Below are 15,817 nucleotides of genomic sequence, written 5' to 3' on the forward strand. Positions count from 1 at the left end.
CAATTTCCTGTCCCACTCTTTAACAGATAACTTGGACACTCTAGGAGTCAGAACCAGAAATCAAGATTGAAATTAGACAAGCATAGTTAGAGAATTAAGGTCGAGTTTGGTTTTGTGGTTATTTCTGGGTGCACGGATGGGAAATATTCAGTTGCAAATATGATTTAAGGGCCAGTAAAAATTTATATTACGAATTTTCTTAAATTTTTAGCCCTAAAATGTATGCATGAAGCATTTGCGATGACTTGACAATGCCAACGAGATGGAGCCCAGTAGACATTCTGTGAGCTCAGGGTACCTTTAGGGAAAGGTTTGGTGTCAGTCCTAAAAGGTACTTAGGAGTTTCTCTACCTTCCCGAGTCTCAGCACTTAAAAACACCCCACTTCTCTGAGCTGGCAGGAGACTCGGGGGCTTGTTGCGTTTAATCTCTGTTAGCAGAGAAACATTTTCTCATACAAAATTTTCCCTGTTGAATTTTTTTTTTAAAGATGTGTTGGTGATGTTTGTCACCATCACTGTTTGGGCCCCATTCTCACTACAAACGAGACACCTGCAATTTTAATATTCATTTAATCTTTGCAGAAAAGGAGGAGATGCTGCTTCCTCAGGAAAATCTGTGCAGCTGTGTAAAAGCCCCTCTCCAGTTCTTCCCGAGATAATGCTCAGTCTTAGAGCAGGCTCAGCTCTGAGCACGGGAGCCAGGACATCTCAGTCTCAGGAAGCAGGACATAGCAGGTGCATCGCTAAGTGCCAGCTGCACACCTGCGTGAAGGTGTAGTGTGGATTTTCAGCCAGCTAGGGAAGGGATAGAATGGGCTTCCGGTGAGTTGTGTTATAGTGTAGCCATTTGGGTGGCAGCAGCAGTCCTGATAGCACCTTTCCCTGTCCTCTCCTGTCCCCATCTGTCCAGCCAGCAATCTTGCTGCTGCCTCGGTGTCCTTCCCACAGAGGTCAGCCACTCTGTGGCTCTGTGTGCACAGTGTTCTGCTCTCACTGCTGTCGCCCTGTTGACCTCAGTCTCCCGCAGTGGTCTGCAAGGCCTGGGGCTGGGGGGACCCAGGCGGGGGGATCCACTCAGTTAGTGTCATGGCTGCATCATAGGTGGTGAGCCACAGAGTCCTGTTCACAGAAGACCTAGTGCCCATCAAACTTCAGGGGACAGCAAAGCATCGTCAAGGGGCTTCCCCTAAAACTATGCTGACACACTGAGCCTGGCCCACTCAAGGGCAGACTCTGAGCCTCAACAGTGGTGTTGTGTTTGACTGATTGCTAAGTAGCAAATTTGTTATTAAAGCAGGCAGCACAAAAAAATGGATTTCTAGAAGTTGCATGTGCTTGTAGAGTACTTGCTAGAATAAATATGTAAATAAGGCACTGAAAAATATAATTTCCAAATTAAGCCACAGAGCTGATCCGTTATTTTATCTACACCTATAGCCAGGAATCCATCGAGGAGGGGCTGTACAATTTTAAGTGGTTTTGGGGTTCATTAAGGAAGTGGCTATTAGGGAATGGGGGGCTTGGAAGAGTCCTCATGGAACAGGGTGGCAGGGTGGAAACCATGCAGAAAATGTGCTTTTCTAGTTCACTCAGAGCAGGCGGTGGTTCACCCATGTCACTACTTTGTCCCAGATTCCACGGTTCGGGATTTAGAGCCCATTTCTCAGATGAGGAGACTGATCTTCATAGGCTTTGTGAACAAGCCTGTAACAACCTATGAACTGCACTGAGTGCTCTGCCAGTTTGACAGGGAGGGTTATGCTGTCACTGCCACTTGACCCCATGGGCTTGGAGAATCCGAGTCCCTTCTGCAGGTCTCCTGCAGCAACTGCAGACTCACGCCCGATGTGCAGTCGGGTTGATTCCGTAAGCATCCTAACAGTTCTGGGAGGAAGGCTGCGCTCAGGCAGAGAGAGTGGGCTCGCAAATAGCGGGTTGGCTGGAAGCTTCCTACAAGGGGAGAGTGAGCAGAGGTGCATGACCTTCCTTTCCAGTGCTGTTTTCCAACAGCAACCCCAGACTTTGAAAACAAGCTAGTTGGCCCTAGCTTGTTAATAATTTGCAGAGAAGGGTTAACATTGATTGACTTCTAAATTATTTCATGCTTCTGAGGCACAAAGGTAGTGAAAAAAATGGGTCTGGAAACTCCCTTTCTCTATGCAGCATGGTTATGAACAAGATGAAACCCACAAACAAGACCAGCCCAACCACCGACACCCCATTACTAGTTAGCCTTTGTTCTCTAATCAGAGTTCCTTTTACTCTTCAACCTTCTGAATTGTTTAGCAGCTTTGTTCATAAAGGAAAAGAACTTGAACTTGACTTTTCAATATGCTCTGATAAGCCAACCTAAAGCATTTTAAAGAACGATCACATTTTCTCCCTCCCTATAGACAGAAATGAGGGTAATGTTGTGACATGTTACTAGAGGCAAAAGAAAAACAAAATGAACCCAAATCAACCACTACTACCATTTGGTAAAAAAAAAAACATAAGGGTTAGAATGAGTGCTACCTAGTAGAACGTTCTGTCTGATGGAAACTTCTCTGCCTATGGCTGTTGAGTGTTTGCAGTGTGACAATTGGCTAAGGAAGGGCATTTTAAATTGCTTTTAATTTTAGCTACTTTGATGACCTTGCTTTGTGGCAGTGCAGGTGTAGATTGCACTAGAATCGTGTGATACTAAAGAGATGTCTAAGATTTCTCCAGGTTTTCCACTCGGCCACCTTCAGCTCCTATCACAGTGGAGACCAGAGCCACTGCCAACTGCTGGCTTTTCACACCCCAGTGACCCTGGAATAGAACTCTAGAACACTCAAAGCTGAGTGAGTAAGCCCCATGCTTCTGTGACTCCCTAAATCTGTCAGAGGTAACCAGAAAACTTGCTCAAGCAACTTAATTTTGTTATCCTAACAATATACTTAGAGCATAGCCCTAAACTGCAGAAAGGCATCTCTACCCACAGGGGATCAAAGACTTTCTTCTTGTGGTTGCAAAGTAACCAGTACTAGGAATTATGTATTATAAGAAGAAACACACTGTGTTACAAATGGAACAACATATCTACTTGCTCTTTTACAGTCTCCAAAACATGTGCTCCTTGGGGGAGGGGGGCACCCAGGGGGGAAAACACTGCTAAGTACCTTACAGTCAGGTGGGAGACAAAATGAGGTTCCAAGAAACCAAATTTTACATAAATATCTCACAGATATAACACTATTGTGTGATGGATGACTATGAGCAGCAGTAAGGAATTCAGATGGTTTTAAAACTACAGTCTTGTTTTCTTTTCATTCCTCATTTATTAATTTATATTTGTCATTTTGACTTCATATATAGTTTTTCATGTCCTAGGGTTTCTGAGTAACTTTCCAAAACTAACTTTTTCTTTTTTGTTCAAATGGGAAAGCCCACGCTCCACTGTAGATTTAATTTTTCCTCACTGTTTCGTCTCCTATCACAAGTAGGTGACATCTGCCCTGATCACTCCAAAATTTCACTTGCAGGGAAATGGACTCTCATAGACACAAACTGAAGCTTTTGTTAGACTTTGCAAGACTTTCTGAGGCTAACTTATGCAAGCTTGTACAGTTTGTTTGCAACGTTCAAATGTGGCTGGGGCTTCATTTTCTATACCTGCACTGACTTTTTAAATCTTATTCATGGTTTGTCTTGACTCTCTTTCTCATCCCCCATCTCACTAGCCTTAGCATTTTTAGATATGGTTCTTTCTTGCTCATGTTGCCAAAACATTCTTCTTATTTCTCTCACCCCATTCTGATATCTGCACCACAAGTCCAGAACCAAGGTCCAAAAGTAACAGTGGCAGAGTCACTGCTTTGGGTTCTCAGGCAGTGCATGGATGTGTTCCTCTGAGCTTCCTGGTGGGCAGTACATTCTCCCTCCCAGGAGGTCCTGCCCTAACTCTCCACGCCTGCCCAGGGCTTGTCCACCCGAAGACATCCCCAGCTTTCACTGTTCTTAGCACAGGGATGCTAGGATTGGGCACTGGGCTCTCTTCACCACAAGAGCAGAACACGAACTTCTACTATGCCTTCCACAAAGTGCCATTCTAACCTGACTTGCACATTAAACAGAAACACCCCCCTATAAAAATTCTCACGAAGACCTGTTCTTTCCCGCGTTAAAACCACTTGGAGGATAGTTAGCACATTCTTATGAGGCAGGCTCTGCCCCGTGGTCAGATGCTTGTAGGTGTCCCTCGTCTTTTCTGTTTATTTTTTCACCGTGTTTTTCGTATCTTTGGTTCATTTGTTTACCACAAAAAGAAAGTTTTATCCCACATTCAGATACCATTTTCTAGTGAGATCTACTCTGCCATTTTATTTAGAATTCCAGTCCCCAGCTCCCATTCCTGATCAGCACCCCAGCTCTATTCACTTCTCTCAATAGCAATGATATTTTGCGAAAATCTTGATTGTTTATTGTGTTTACCATCTGCCTGTCCCCATGAGAAGGTGAAGTCTGTGAAGAAAGATACACACATAAACACAGACATGCACACACACACACCTGGAACGGGTCCTAACACACAGAAGACGATTAGGAAACTGTCAGATTATCAATGATCAGCTAAGAGGCACTTGCTCTGCTTTTCATGATTCTAACACACAGCAATTAAATAGCAACTGCAGCATTTATTAATCTGTGAGAGCTTTCACAGACAATAAAACGATTTTTTTCTTTTTCTGCACAAATATTTCTAGACCAATAATGTAGAAACTTGTGGTTTCTACTCTCAAAATCCTCCTGAACTGCATGTTGTTACAGTACCCCTCCTCTGTGTGAACCACGTGAAAAGCTGGGCTTGACTTTAAATTAGATCGTAATCACAGGAAAGCCTCATTATCTGGTCAAGCTTTGAACTGGTGAAAATTTACGCAAAGCTGAGCCCAACTTTTGGAATTGATTCTGCTTTGAGGCTGCTTATTCAACACAGAAGTAGGACCAGAGTAAAGGAAAATGATGTACAAGTAGCTTTTCCCTAAGAGGCTTAGAGATTTGAATAAATATTATTTATATTTAATGATTAAGGAGCCAATGGCAAGCCAACAAGTAGATTTACTTCTATTAAAAATATATCAGGTCCACAACAGTGCTATGGAGCACTCCTAGGCTGGAAGTGAGAGCATCACTGAGCTGGCAGGAGGTTGGCTCAGTGGCCTTTGCTGACCTTCGCTGGCTGTGTCTTTGGCAGCAGAGAGGCAGGCGCTCACGGCCTCGTAGGAGGCACTCAGCCGGGTGTTGGGGTCCCTCTTTGGCTTGGGTGGAGGCTGTTTCCTTGGTGATGGGAGGGCACTGCTGTCATCCATGCTGGACACTGAGTGTAGTGATGGAGACCTGAAGGAAGGTCCAGCAAGAGCCTGGGCCAGGTTGTCCATCGCCATGGGAACTGGGCCAGAGCTGGAGTGGACATGCCGGGGCCCAGCCTGGTCTTCAGCTCTTAGGGGAAAACAAAACACAAACAGCCACAGACCACAGAGGTCCAGATGCATTACTGAGATAACAACAACGAGCCTGCTCCCGCTTGACATAGTGAGGGCTCCTTGGCAGAGAGCCTGTCCCAGGGCTGGGGTGCTGGAAGGCATGTGGGCAGCACCCATGGGTGATGGGCTCCTCTGGAGGAAGCTGCCTGCCTTCAGTTCCAGCCCTGATGGATATTTGTCACCATGACTTTTTAAAATTCTCACCCCAATGCAGCACTGCTTAAGGGGCTTCACGTTTTTCTATCAGGCATTCACTGAATGAATTTTTCATACTCTGATTCTTAAGCAAATCAGAAACCCAGAATTTCAATCTGAATGATAATTTCTGGGAAATCCATCTTAATAGAGAGTTACTGATGCAGCAAGTTCATCATTTCCCGTCTCTGAAGGGATGTGTGCTCTCCTCAGCACTACTGAGCACTTACATTTTAGCATTTTCTCTCTCTGTCTCTCTGTCTCTCTCTCCCCTTTGCACTGAAATTCCACCAGCAATTATTGAATTAATGTGCAGAACCATTATTTTTCCTGTGACTCCATGTGGCTGCCTAGTGCCAAGTGAACTGCTGGTATTCAACAAATAAACAGACAAATGCTTCTTCACTTAATTTTATATCAGGCAAATAAATGCAGAATCAAATCGAGGAATTGGAGTGACTGTTGAGTTCCAGCAGAGAAAATAATAAATATTGTTCTGGAAGTCATTGAAAATGAATAGTTATCTGGTTTGAAAAATTCCTTCTAGCTTCACATGTAAATGTAATCATGCCCTAGGAAGAAAATACCCATGCATCCATTTACGAGCATTTGTTTATAATTACATCTTTCTGGGGCAGAACCCCAACAGGGCTGGAGCCCACCACCAGGCAGAGCCAGCCGCCCATGTGGAAAATGAAGTCAGTAAGGATGAGAGTGTGGCTCTTGGTGGATAATTTGTTGTCCCTGTAATGTTTAATTACAGTTTTCTGTAGAAAGGGAATTTTTCAGTGCTTAATCACTGAGATATTTGAAGCTAATTAGCAAGAGACACCATTCCCACTTTTACAAAAAATCATTCAGTCCTTTTCAGAGAGAAACAAAATATTCCCAAGTTCTGGTGGAAAACTAAAAAAAACCCATCTCCCTGACCATGAACTGAAATGCAAACAAGCTGGGTGGCCACTGTCCTTGGGAGAGCACCATGATGCACAGGTGTCCCCATCATTCAGAGAAGGAAGGTGACAAAAGCAGAGCTTGAACAGTCTGGGATTTTTATTTCAAGCTCAGCATTCCAAGTGAACTTTTAAGGGAAAAGTATTTTTTAGTTTTTCCTCTAAAGCTTTCCTTATATAATGGCAAAGAAATTATGGGAAATATAATAGATATAATTCACTTATTGAGTTCACTACTTTTATGTTTTCAGAGTGCTGCCTCCAGAAGTTTCTACCAGCCAGTGCTATATACATCACACTTACATAAAAATGTCAAAAGTCCCGTTATACACTTTTGCTAATGCAGAAATAAAATTTGAGTGAAGTTGATGTAGTTAAGTGACATAAAATAGTAGGTGAAGGAATGCTTATTTCCTATGGGTAAATTAACATATGTAGCATTTAATCCAGGAAAGAAACACAGAGGGAAAGCATTACTCAGATTGCTGGGGAGTTTCAAATCACACAGCAGCAGGCCTGTTCCCGTAACTGCTGTCACAGGGACTGGGCTTTACGTTCAGCGTGCTAGGAATTCTCTGGACTCCTCTGAGTCAGTCACAAAGGTAATTAAAGTTGCAGTCTGTCTGCCTCTACCTTTTGGTTCCTTCGTCTTGCTTGCTCCTGGCCTCAGCCTTCTCCCCGTGGTAGATGGCGTGCATTTCCTTCCGGAGCCGGTCATTTTCCCTGGCAATGTCAGAAGCATTCTGAATGACCAGGGCATCATAGGTTTTCAGCGCCATGTCCTCTGTGTTCTGCAGAAAGCTCTTGATGGACGTGACCTCTTGCTGCTTGATGCTCATTTTCCGAAGCAAGTGCTGGCGTGCCAGAAACCCTCTTATAACTTCACAAAAGAACACAACCCTGGGTCAGTAGATGGAGCAAAAGGGAAAAATCCAGAACACACATGGACACAAATCACAGCTCCAAAATAAGATGCATCTAACCCAGAATGAGAATTTACCAGAACATTCCACTGTATTGAGAGGGATGACTAAATTCAGTGAAGGCGGTGCTAAAGGCGACAATTCTTGGTCTGAGTGAGGTGGGCAGGTAAACCTGACAGTCAAGTTGCCCCCGTTTTTTTGTAACAAAAGAGAGTGTTATGGCCTAGAATTAAATCAGTGGGAAAGAACTAGCTCCAAACCCTAGAGAATTTGGGGGTATGGATCTCACTGCACAATTTTGGGAGGCCCTGGTTACTTTCCGTTATATCATATTATTTCAGAAATGTCTACAATTCCTGGAGTTAGTACCTGAAATATTCATGTGCTGTTTTTAAGATTTTAATTCCTAGAGAAATTAACACTGCATTGAAGACTAGAGAGATTGTGTGGAAATAATGAGAAATATATCCTTCCTAAAAAGTCTAGAAATATGTGTAAAAATGTGAAGAAACCCACAGCAACTGTAAGAATCAAAAATAAAGGTGAAAGAGCACTATTCAGTGACATCCGTCTTCTATTATATCATTTAATAAGGCTGGGACAGAATGAGAACATCTACCATTACCCCCATCAGGATACAATGAGAGTGGAATTCTGTTGGTTTCACTAATTCCTCCCTGTAAACACAACTCCATAATGGCAGAGCCATGGCTCAAATCTCTCTGTGCTGCAGAGGCCCAGCTCCCTTTCCCCAAGCCTGCAGTGGTTTAGATGTGATTTGTGGCTCTCCACAGGGACAGATCAGCAAGTAGGGAAGTCACAGGAAGTATATTTGCAATCAATAGGAGGAAGAACTTGCTAACAATTAGCAAAGGCTGGAAATGGAGCCAGCTGCCTCCTGAAAAAAGGGAGTTGGCCCATCCCCGAGAGTGGGCAAGCTCCAAGACCTCTCTTTGTGGAATCTGGTGTCACACGCTGCCTGCTGACTTCTGACATTAGCCTTTCAGCGTCTATGATGCCATAACCCAAGGAGGAGTCGTGGGTTAAAGAAGACCTCCAGTTTCAGGGAAAACCAACAAATGTGTCGCAAAAGTACTTTGTCCTGGTCTTTGGGGGAGGGAGCTTCCTCTAAGACATGAAATGCCGTGAAAACATTCCACAGTCATCAAGGAGCCAACAGGGGCTATCTAAAAGATCTGCTCTGGTGCCCTTTCTTGATTAGAGGGTTTCTCCAATTAGTAGGGCCTCAGAGGAGCTAATATGCAGGCATCCACACGCTTAAGGCTTGTTTCCCATGCCCCCACCCTCAGAGACAACGTTAAATGTTGAGTTAGTTTGGAATGCAGTTGCATTAAGTTAACTGCAAACAGTCATGCTGAACTAATCCAAACAACAACAAGAGTCAAAGAGTAAAAGGTAAGCCAGACTTCCAGGAATATAAAACGTGGAATAAAATAAAGAAATACTTGGTCTGTCCTGCTCTTTCTCATTATGTTTGTAAGGTGAAGGTGAAAGTGTGTTTGGTGTTGACTCTCTTAGAATGCAGAGAAGGTTGATGTGGGTGTTTCAGACTCCCACCCACCAATGCAGAAGAGCCACTCAGGGCTCCTGCCCACTCCTCACCTGGGGAGTCTATCCTCTTACACTCAGGTGACTCTGTTTCCTCACAATTCATCCAAGCAGTCTACTCTAATTCTTTAACAACATTTCTGCAAAGATGCAGAAAGTCAGCATCTTTAATAAGGGAAAACTAATAAAAATTAACTTGCACAAACAGATAATGACATTTATCTTCCTGACAATGTGACAATGATTATGTTGAGCTCATCAATAGCCAGCACTGTCACCCAGGACACGATGCACATACACAGAGCGAGGTTTCCTAGGAGGAACAATTGGGAGTCACAATGGTCAAATTGAAAACTCAAAGTTGCAGCTTCGTTTTCCTTGAACATTAACTAAGGGGAAAACTGAACTTTTTAAAAACTGGAAATTACTCCAAATTATATAAATTTGGAGTGAATTTAATATTAGCAGAAAACATTGAGAGAACTGTTCTTCCAGCAGTAAAACTGAACATCAATAATGAATGTTTCACATTTAAGAGCCTGTAATTTTTAAAAAGCTTTTATGTCCATTACTTTCTATATACAAAATGAAATTACAGCTTTTATACTGAAGCTGGTTGTGAGCCGTCCTGTTTTTATCTTTAGGAAGGTGACCAGAGAGTTAAACTTTTGTTCATGTCTTCTGCTCTGGGTTGCCTGAGTACAGCACCTTAATCATTATAGCTAAATAGAAATTTTAGTGGGTGTGTGATGGAAGATGGGCAGAGAGTCCTCTGATTGTGTTTAAGGTGACGTCCCAGGAAAATGTGGGATACCCTGTTCTGTGTATACACAACACTATATTAAGTGAGACTTTTCCTGTCCATTTCAGCTGTGGCTGCAAATACAGATTTGGATTCAGTCCTGTGGGGACTAAGACTGCCTTTCCAAGCAGCCCCCAGGTGAGACAGGGGCTACAAACTCAGATGCCACCTGGGTTGGTGCAAGGCAAACCATACCAATGGGCTCTGTAAGAGTAGGGAGCCCCATATAGACTGGGGTCAGCCTTTCCCTTGCACAGGTGAAGGATGAAGTTATGGTGCCAGACTATCATAGCCCTGAGAGAAGATGCACTCCGAACCAAGAGGCAAGGGCTGCTCCCTCCCCACCCCCCAGGGCTTCCTCCTGGTCCAGGTGACTTCAGGAGACCTCTCAGAGAGCTTGGCATATGTCTGCTGGCGTTGGGTGAACACTGTGCCCTGCAAGGCCCCAAAGGACAAAATTGTGGCCATCTGAAGGTGTCTGCAAGTCTATTTCTCAGGCACAGAAGTGGTTTTCAACCAAGGAACGTCTGCCGAGGTGGAGGAGAGGGCTGCAGGGTGCCCTGCAGGGGTCGGGGTGTGAGAAGGGACCTGCCCAGGGGAAGTGTTGCCAATTCGCAATGAAGTGTTTCTGATTAGGACAAGAATCATTTGAAGGGCCCCAGCTAGAGAGGCAGTGCCAAGTCACAGCGTGTGCCCACTGGACACCCATCCTTACCACTTCCTCCTCCCACTCCTCTCAGTTCTGGAGGATTTGAGGTATCTGAGTACAGAGGAATTGGGCTCATGCCCAGTCTTCCATGAAATACTCTGTACTGATCAGAGACCAGACCTGAAGTGGCCGAAAGTGAAGTTTTACCTAAGAATGAGGTCATTCCTTGGATTTCAATACCTTGCAAGGTGGTCATTACCTGAACTGGGCATGTTAAATTCTGAACGGAGACTGCTTGAGGAAAAGCGAGCACCAGGACTTTGTGTCACCATAGATTGGAGGAGGGGGAACCCAGTGCAGATTTTACACAGGGTCACAGCCAGTAGAGAGGCTTGGATGGAGTAAAACTTAAGTCAGCATGGGTTCCTTCCTTAGAATAACAGTTTTACATACATCAAAGCCTCAAGTTTGCTGTGTCACACCAAAAGCTAGCATATAGATTATTTTCCCCCTCTTTCACCTTTCTATAAAGAATTAAACACGTAAGCATATTAAAGTTCTAAAAATCTACTAAGCACATCTACTGCCATGATGGAATGAGAGGCATAGATGTTTTGTAAAAATGGATAGAAGGGCAGAGTATGATCAAAGAACATTGTATGCACCTATGGAAATGTGACGATGAAACCCTTCAGTCTGCTCAAGTTAATATACATCACTAAAAAAGAATCTATCCCTGAAAAAAATAAACTTTTTCAATATCACTTGGATTTGATCTGTCCCAAAGTTACATGTTGGTATCAGCCATCAAAGAATCACTCCAAATATTATCTTCCCTTCAGTAAGAAAAGGAAAGTCAAGGATTTTCCAAGGCATGCATAGAGTTACAAAAGATGTTACTGGCTTCTTTCAGCTTTCCAAACCCTAGCACAGGAGAGGTGCTGACCAAGGCCGTAAGAATTTGCTCTATTACTGCAGTGAAAGGCCAGGTGGGTACTTCTTCCCACTGTGCAGTCCAAGGTACAATGTTACCGGCCCATGCTTCTTAAAGGGAGCAAGAAGTCTGGATATTTGCAAGCTAATGGATGCATAAATAGTGAGATATGTATAGTCTCTCCTCCAAATTGCAGTTTAGGAGAAAATTTAATATAAAATTTCACATGTAATCTACCTAATAAGGCATGAGAAGTGTCTCCCAACACCGATGTAGAGATGGACACATAGCAAATTGAGTGACAGTACTTCCTATACACCCAGAAGTGATCTGCCCTGATGGAACATTTGGAACTGATGGGGTGTCCCATGACAATGCTGACCCCACTGGGGGTCGCACTAAATGATTTTACATTTGGGGGTGCACTAAATGATTTTGTGTCTTACAACTCAAAAAGATTGTGAAGTGCTCGTGTATAGCAGTTACCTTTCTGGCAGGTTACAATCCTGTGCTGCAGCTGAAGACACAGATCATGGAGCTGGTCCGGGTGCCAGTACTTCAGAAACACTTTGTGGACTCCCATCTAAAATGCAAACAGCAGGGACACACTTAACAGCACAGCAATGCCAGAATGATGGCAAGAAACAATCAGACAGGACGTTTTTCTAGTAGAGGATTGGAAAGAGCAAACTAACAAAATTAACTAGGAAACTTCTCTCTTATTTTTTTTAACATCAAAAGTTTTGTTCTAATACAAATGCTACCTGAGTGTGCACATTGTCACTGGAGTGGGCAAATGTCTCTGCACTACTGATATCCCAGGGAGTTGGCCTTGACTCCGCCTGGAGATAACACTGTCCTTTGGAATGAAAGCCCCCCCAACCAAAATCACTTCATCATCTTTCCTGGGCAGTGTTTCTCTTTTCCCCACTCACACCAGGGAGACTGAAGCTGCACAGAAGAAGATAAACACAAAGAGACCAAAACTAAACATCAACCTGCTACCTGAAGTTGTTTTACTTCAATTACTTTCCCTATGACATCATGCATTACTGTAAGTGCAAAGACTACACAAACTTCAGCACAGAAGTGCAGCCTCCAGAAAGTCATCTCTGAGTACAAATCTTCTACGTGTTTGCAAAACAGTAGTTACACTTTGCTTGTACCTCTCCAGGATTTTTCTAAATCCTGGCATCATATCTAATCAGTTTCCACAGAAAGCCTTAGAGTCACCCAAGCTTGTCTAAATGTAATACTACTGATGAAGATAACTGCTAAAGGAAATTCCTAAGTACCAGAATGGCAAGCTATAGCCATACATGTGTAATTAATTTTTTTGTGTGTTGTGTGTATTTTTAAGTACTCACAGAGACAGGGTTGGTGTCAGGGCTGCCCCTCTCAGAGCAAGTGCTCACAGGCTCTAAGGGAAACAGACATGAATAATCGTAGAAGATGCAAGGAAGATCAGAGGCGCTGTTCCGGTAGGCAGGAAAGATACTGCTTGTGATGCATTCATAATTGCATTCTTGGCACTCGAGACAAACACTACTAACACAAGAAGACTAACGTGTGTTCCCGAGCCCGAGCAGGGGACACTAAAGTGACAACACCCACAACCCAGGCTGCACGTCTCAGTAACATGCATGGCTGGGGCATATGTGCACGCCATTAGTTACTGGATGGCTTCACAGGTCACACTTGTCTTCAGGGTGCTGGCCAAGGATGAACCTCTTCATGTGGAAACTGAGTTTACTCTAAACATGTTTTGTTACCACCAACACCCAACCTTTCCACGGACTCTTCTTTGAATGAAACCCAGTTTTGCCAAGACAATGACCCAAAGCTTGCACTGTGCCAGTCAGATGGATTCATTCCACCAATGAGGAGGGCTCTCTGCATCTGGCCTATTTCAGAGACCTGTGCTTGATTAGATGTTCGCCTTCACTTAGTTTCCATTGAGTTGGTGGAACTTTGAGACAGTCATATAGGCGAGTGGCTACTGAGTAGATGTTACTGTTTTCTTCCTTGTATTGTTATTCTCTCTCCTAACTGTGTTCCATAATTCATGGTCTTTTCTTCCCTTCCCAACTGCTGACTTATTTTGGCAGTCATCAAGAAGAACAGTTGGTCCTGTCTGAGAGCTCTGCAGAACAAATCTGTGAGACAAGCCTGGTGAAGAAGGAGGTATGTCACTTCTCTGCTTGTCACTGACTATGGGATGTACCTCATAGAGGAAAACCAAATCCCCGGGCAAAACTCCTACAAACCTGGGTTCCAAAAGACAATGCCAAGAGAATGATGGTGGGCAAGGCGCATGATGGGTGGGACCTGTATGATCACCGAGGGACTGAGTGAATGGAAGGAAAGACATAAAATGTCTCGGTGGAAGTGAAATGGAAGAACTGGGTTCTACTCTATTCCCTCAATTAAATAGAGCTGCTGTACAGGAGATGGAGGTGACTAACGCTCTCACAGCGTCATTTCTAACAGGCATTCAAAACTCCAAAGTAGGTGTATCTGGAACAATGTGTTGGACTTTGGGGACACAAAGGTGAGTGGGTGGCTCTTTGTCTCCAAGGAACTCAAAGCTTGCTGGCAAAAATACTGCTCAGTGAAATGCCAGAATTATGTCTAAGCAGCACTGAGTTTGAGAGAAGGGAGCCACCAAGATGTGGTCAGGCAGGATTTCCTGAGCCATTTGCCCTTGGGGGATAAACAGGAGTTTCCCAGGCATCTTCCAAGGGTGAGAGAAGATGAATGAGAGACAGAGAAAGCAGTCGTGAAAGGCCATGACCAAAACATGACACACCCTTGGCACTGAGCTGTGTGGACAGTGAAAAGGGAGGAAGCTCATGGACATGGTACTTCCACGAAGGGCAGTCCAGACAAAACCTGGGTGTTTCCCTTTGGAGCAATTGGGCAATGCTGGAAGAGGAAAGGGGATCTGGTCTAAATTTTACAATAATAGTCTTTTGAAATTTGTTCTGAGTTTTATAAAGTGCCTTGTGGAAACTGTCTGGACAATGGATTCTTGGCCAAAGCTTTGAGAGTTAACAGGCCAAGGAGGCAAGAGGATGCAATGAGTTGCTTGGGTGTGGGAAGAATCTGTGGCTCCCTCTGGTCTCTTTGCCAACTCCTATTGATCCCACACAAACAAAATCAATGCCAATTCCATGTCTGACAGTTGCTCCCACTTCCACTGGGGCTTCGATGTCTTCCATTTGTGTTCTCAGAGACCATATACATGATGCTTCGTTTCTCTTATTACAGGGCATCATGTGGATTTGGCATTAAATACTTCGCATCCCCTGAAGAACAGGGACCTATGTTCCTGAAGTGAACAAACATTCTGAATGTGGAGTGGCTGAATTGAGGTTAGAAAAAAACAAATGAAGAAATGTGGTCTTGTATGAGATGATCCTGTCTTCTATGAGGAAAATAAATCACGACAGTAACTGAGAACTCAAGTCAGACCCTTGTGCTTTTCAGCAATCTAGCATAAGTCACAGAAGCCAGTTGGGAGGGAGGCAATAAAAGGAACAAAGAAAGTAGACTGGAATGGGCACACCAATGGTAGAGTCATAAGTTGGAGAGCAAGGATTCAGTTGACCCCTTCTTCTCCTCCTCTAAGAAAAGGGAAGTGAGAAAAAGTGGATCCTCATACTGGAGCATTCAGGAAATAACCAGTTTGGGGGTTAGATAGAAACACTAAATTAAAAGAAGATGAAGTGGACCTGGTGCAGGTGGTTGGTAAAGGCACTGAGGGAGTCACAGGGAAGATCTACATGTCACCTTAGAGGTGGATGTAGAAAAATGGAGTTCTCATTGGGAGCCAGGGCTGGGATTGCAGCAAGGAAGCTGCAGCCGAGAACCTGAATCACAGTATGATGGAGGAAGGGGGATCGGTGGTAGGCAGACACATGCAGTGCTGGGCAGACGCACCTGTTACCAAAACTCCTGGCAGGCGTTTGGTGTGATTGCATCTATACAAATCTGCCTCGCTGAGGTAGAACCATGGCTCTGCATGCGATGAGGGACTTCTGGGGTTCTGACCGAGGAGAATGGAAGTCTGAACTCATGCAGAAACACCCCACTAAGATAAGGCTAAAGACGTCGAGGAATGGTGGGATTATGCTACAATTACACTCAGATAGCTCTGCTCATCCAACTAACTCGAGTACACTTTTCAGGTGTCCAGTGGACAATTATACATCATATTATTTTGTATTATACAATTTATATGTGGACTGGCTGTATTTGGAGATGCTCTTTGAGAGTTTTAGT

The 15,817-nt window shown here is 44.0% G+C and overlaps 1 protein-coding gene across 3 annotated transcripts in view; it reads right to left on the reverse strand.

Annotated features, from left to right (window-relative positions):
* Myo16 (myosin XVI) overlaps positions 1–15,817 on the reverse strand; it is a 518,261-nt gene that overhangs the window by 64,372 nt on the left and 438,072 nt on the right. For all 3 annotated transcript variants that reach the window (XM_074043002.1, XM_074043003.1, XM_074043001.1), the window contains exons 29-31: positions 12,020–12,116; positions 7,290–7,536; positions 5,196–5,464 (exon numbers count right to left, since the gene is read on the reverse strand). In XM_074043002.1, the coding sequence (XP_073899103.1) occupies positions 5,196–5,464; positions 7,290–7,536; positions 12,020–12,116 (613 nt within the window). The remainder of the gene's footprint in view (positions 1–5,195; positions 5,465–7,289; positions 7,537–12,019; positions 12,117–15,817) is intronic.

Source organism: Castor canadensis, chromosome 10 (genome assembly GCF_047511655.1).
Source record: "Castor canadensis chromosome 10, mCasCan1.hap1v2, whole genome shotgun sequence".
Lineage (NCBI taxonomy): Eukaryota > Metazoa > Chordata > Mammalia > Rodentia > Castoridae > Castor > Castor canadensis.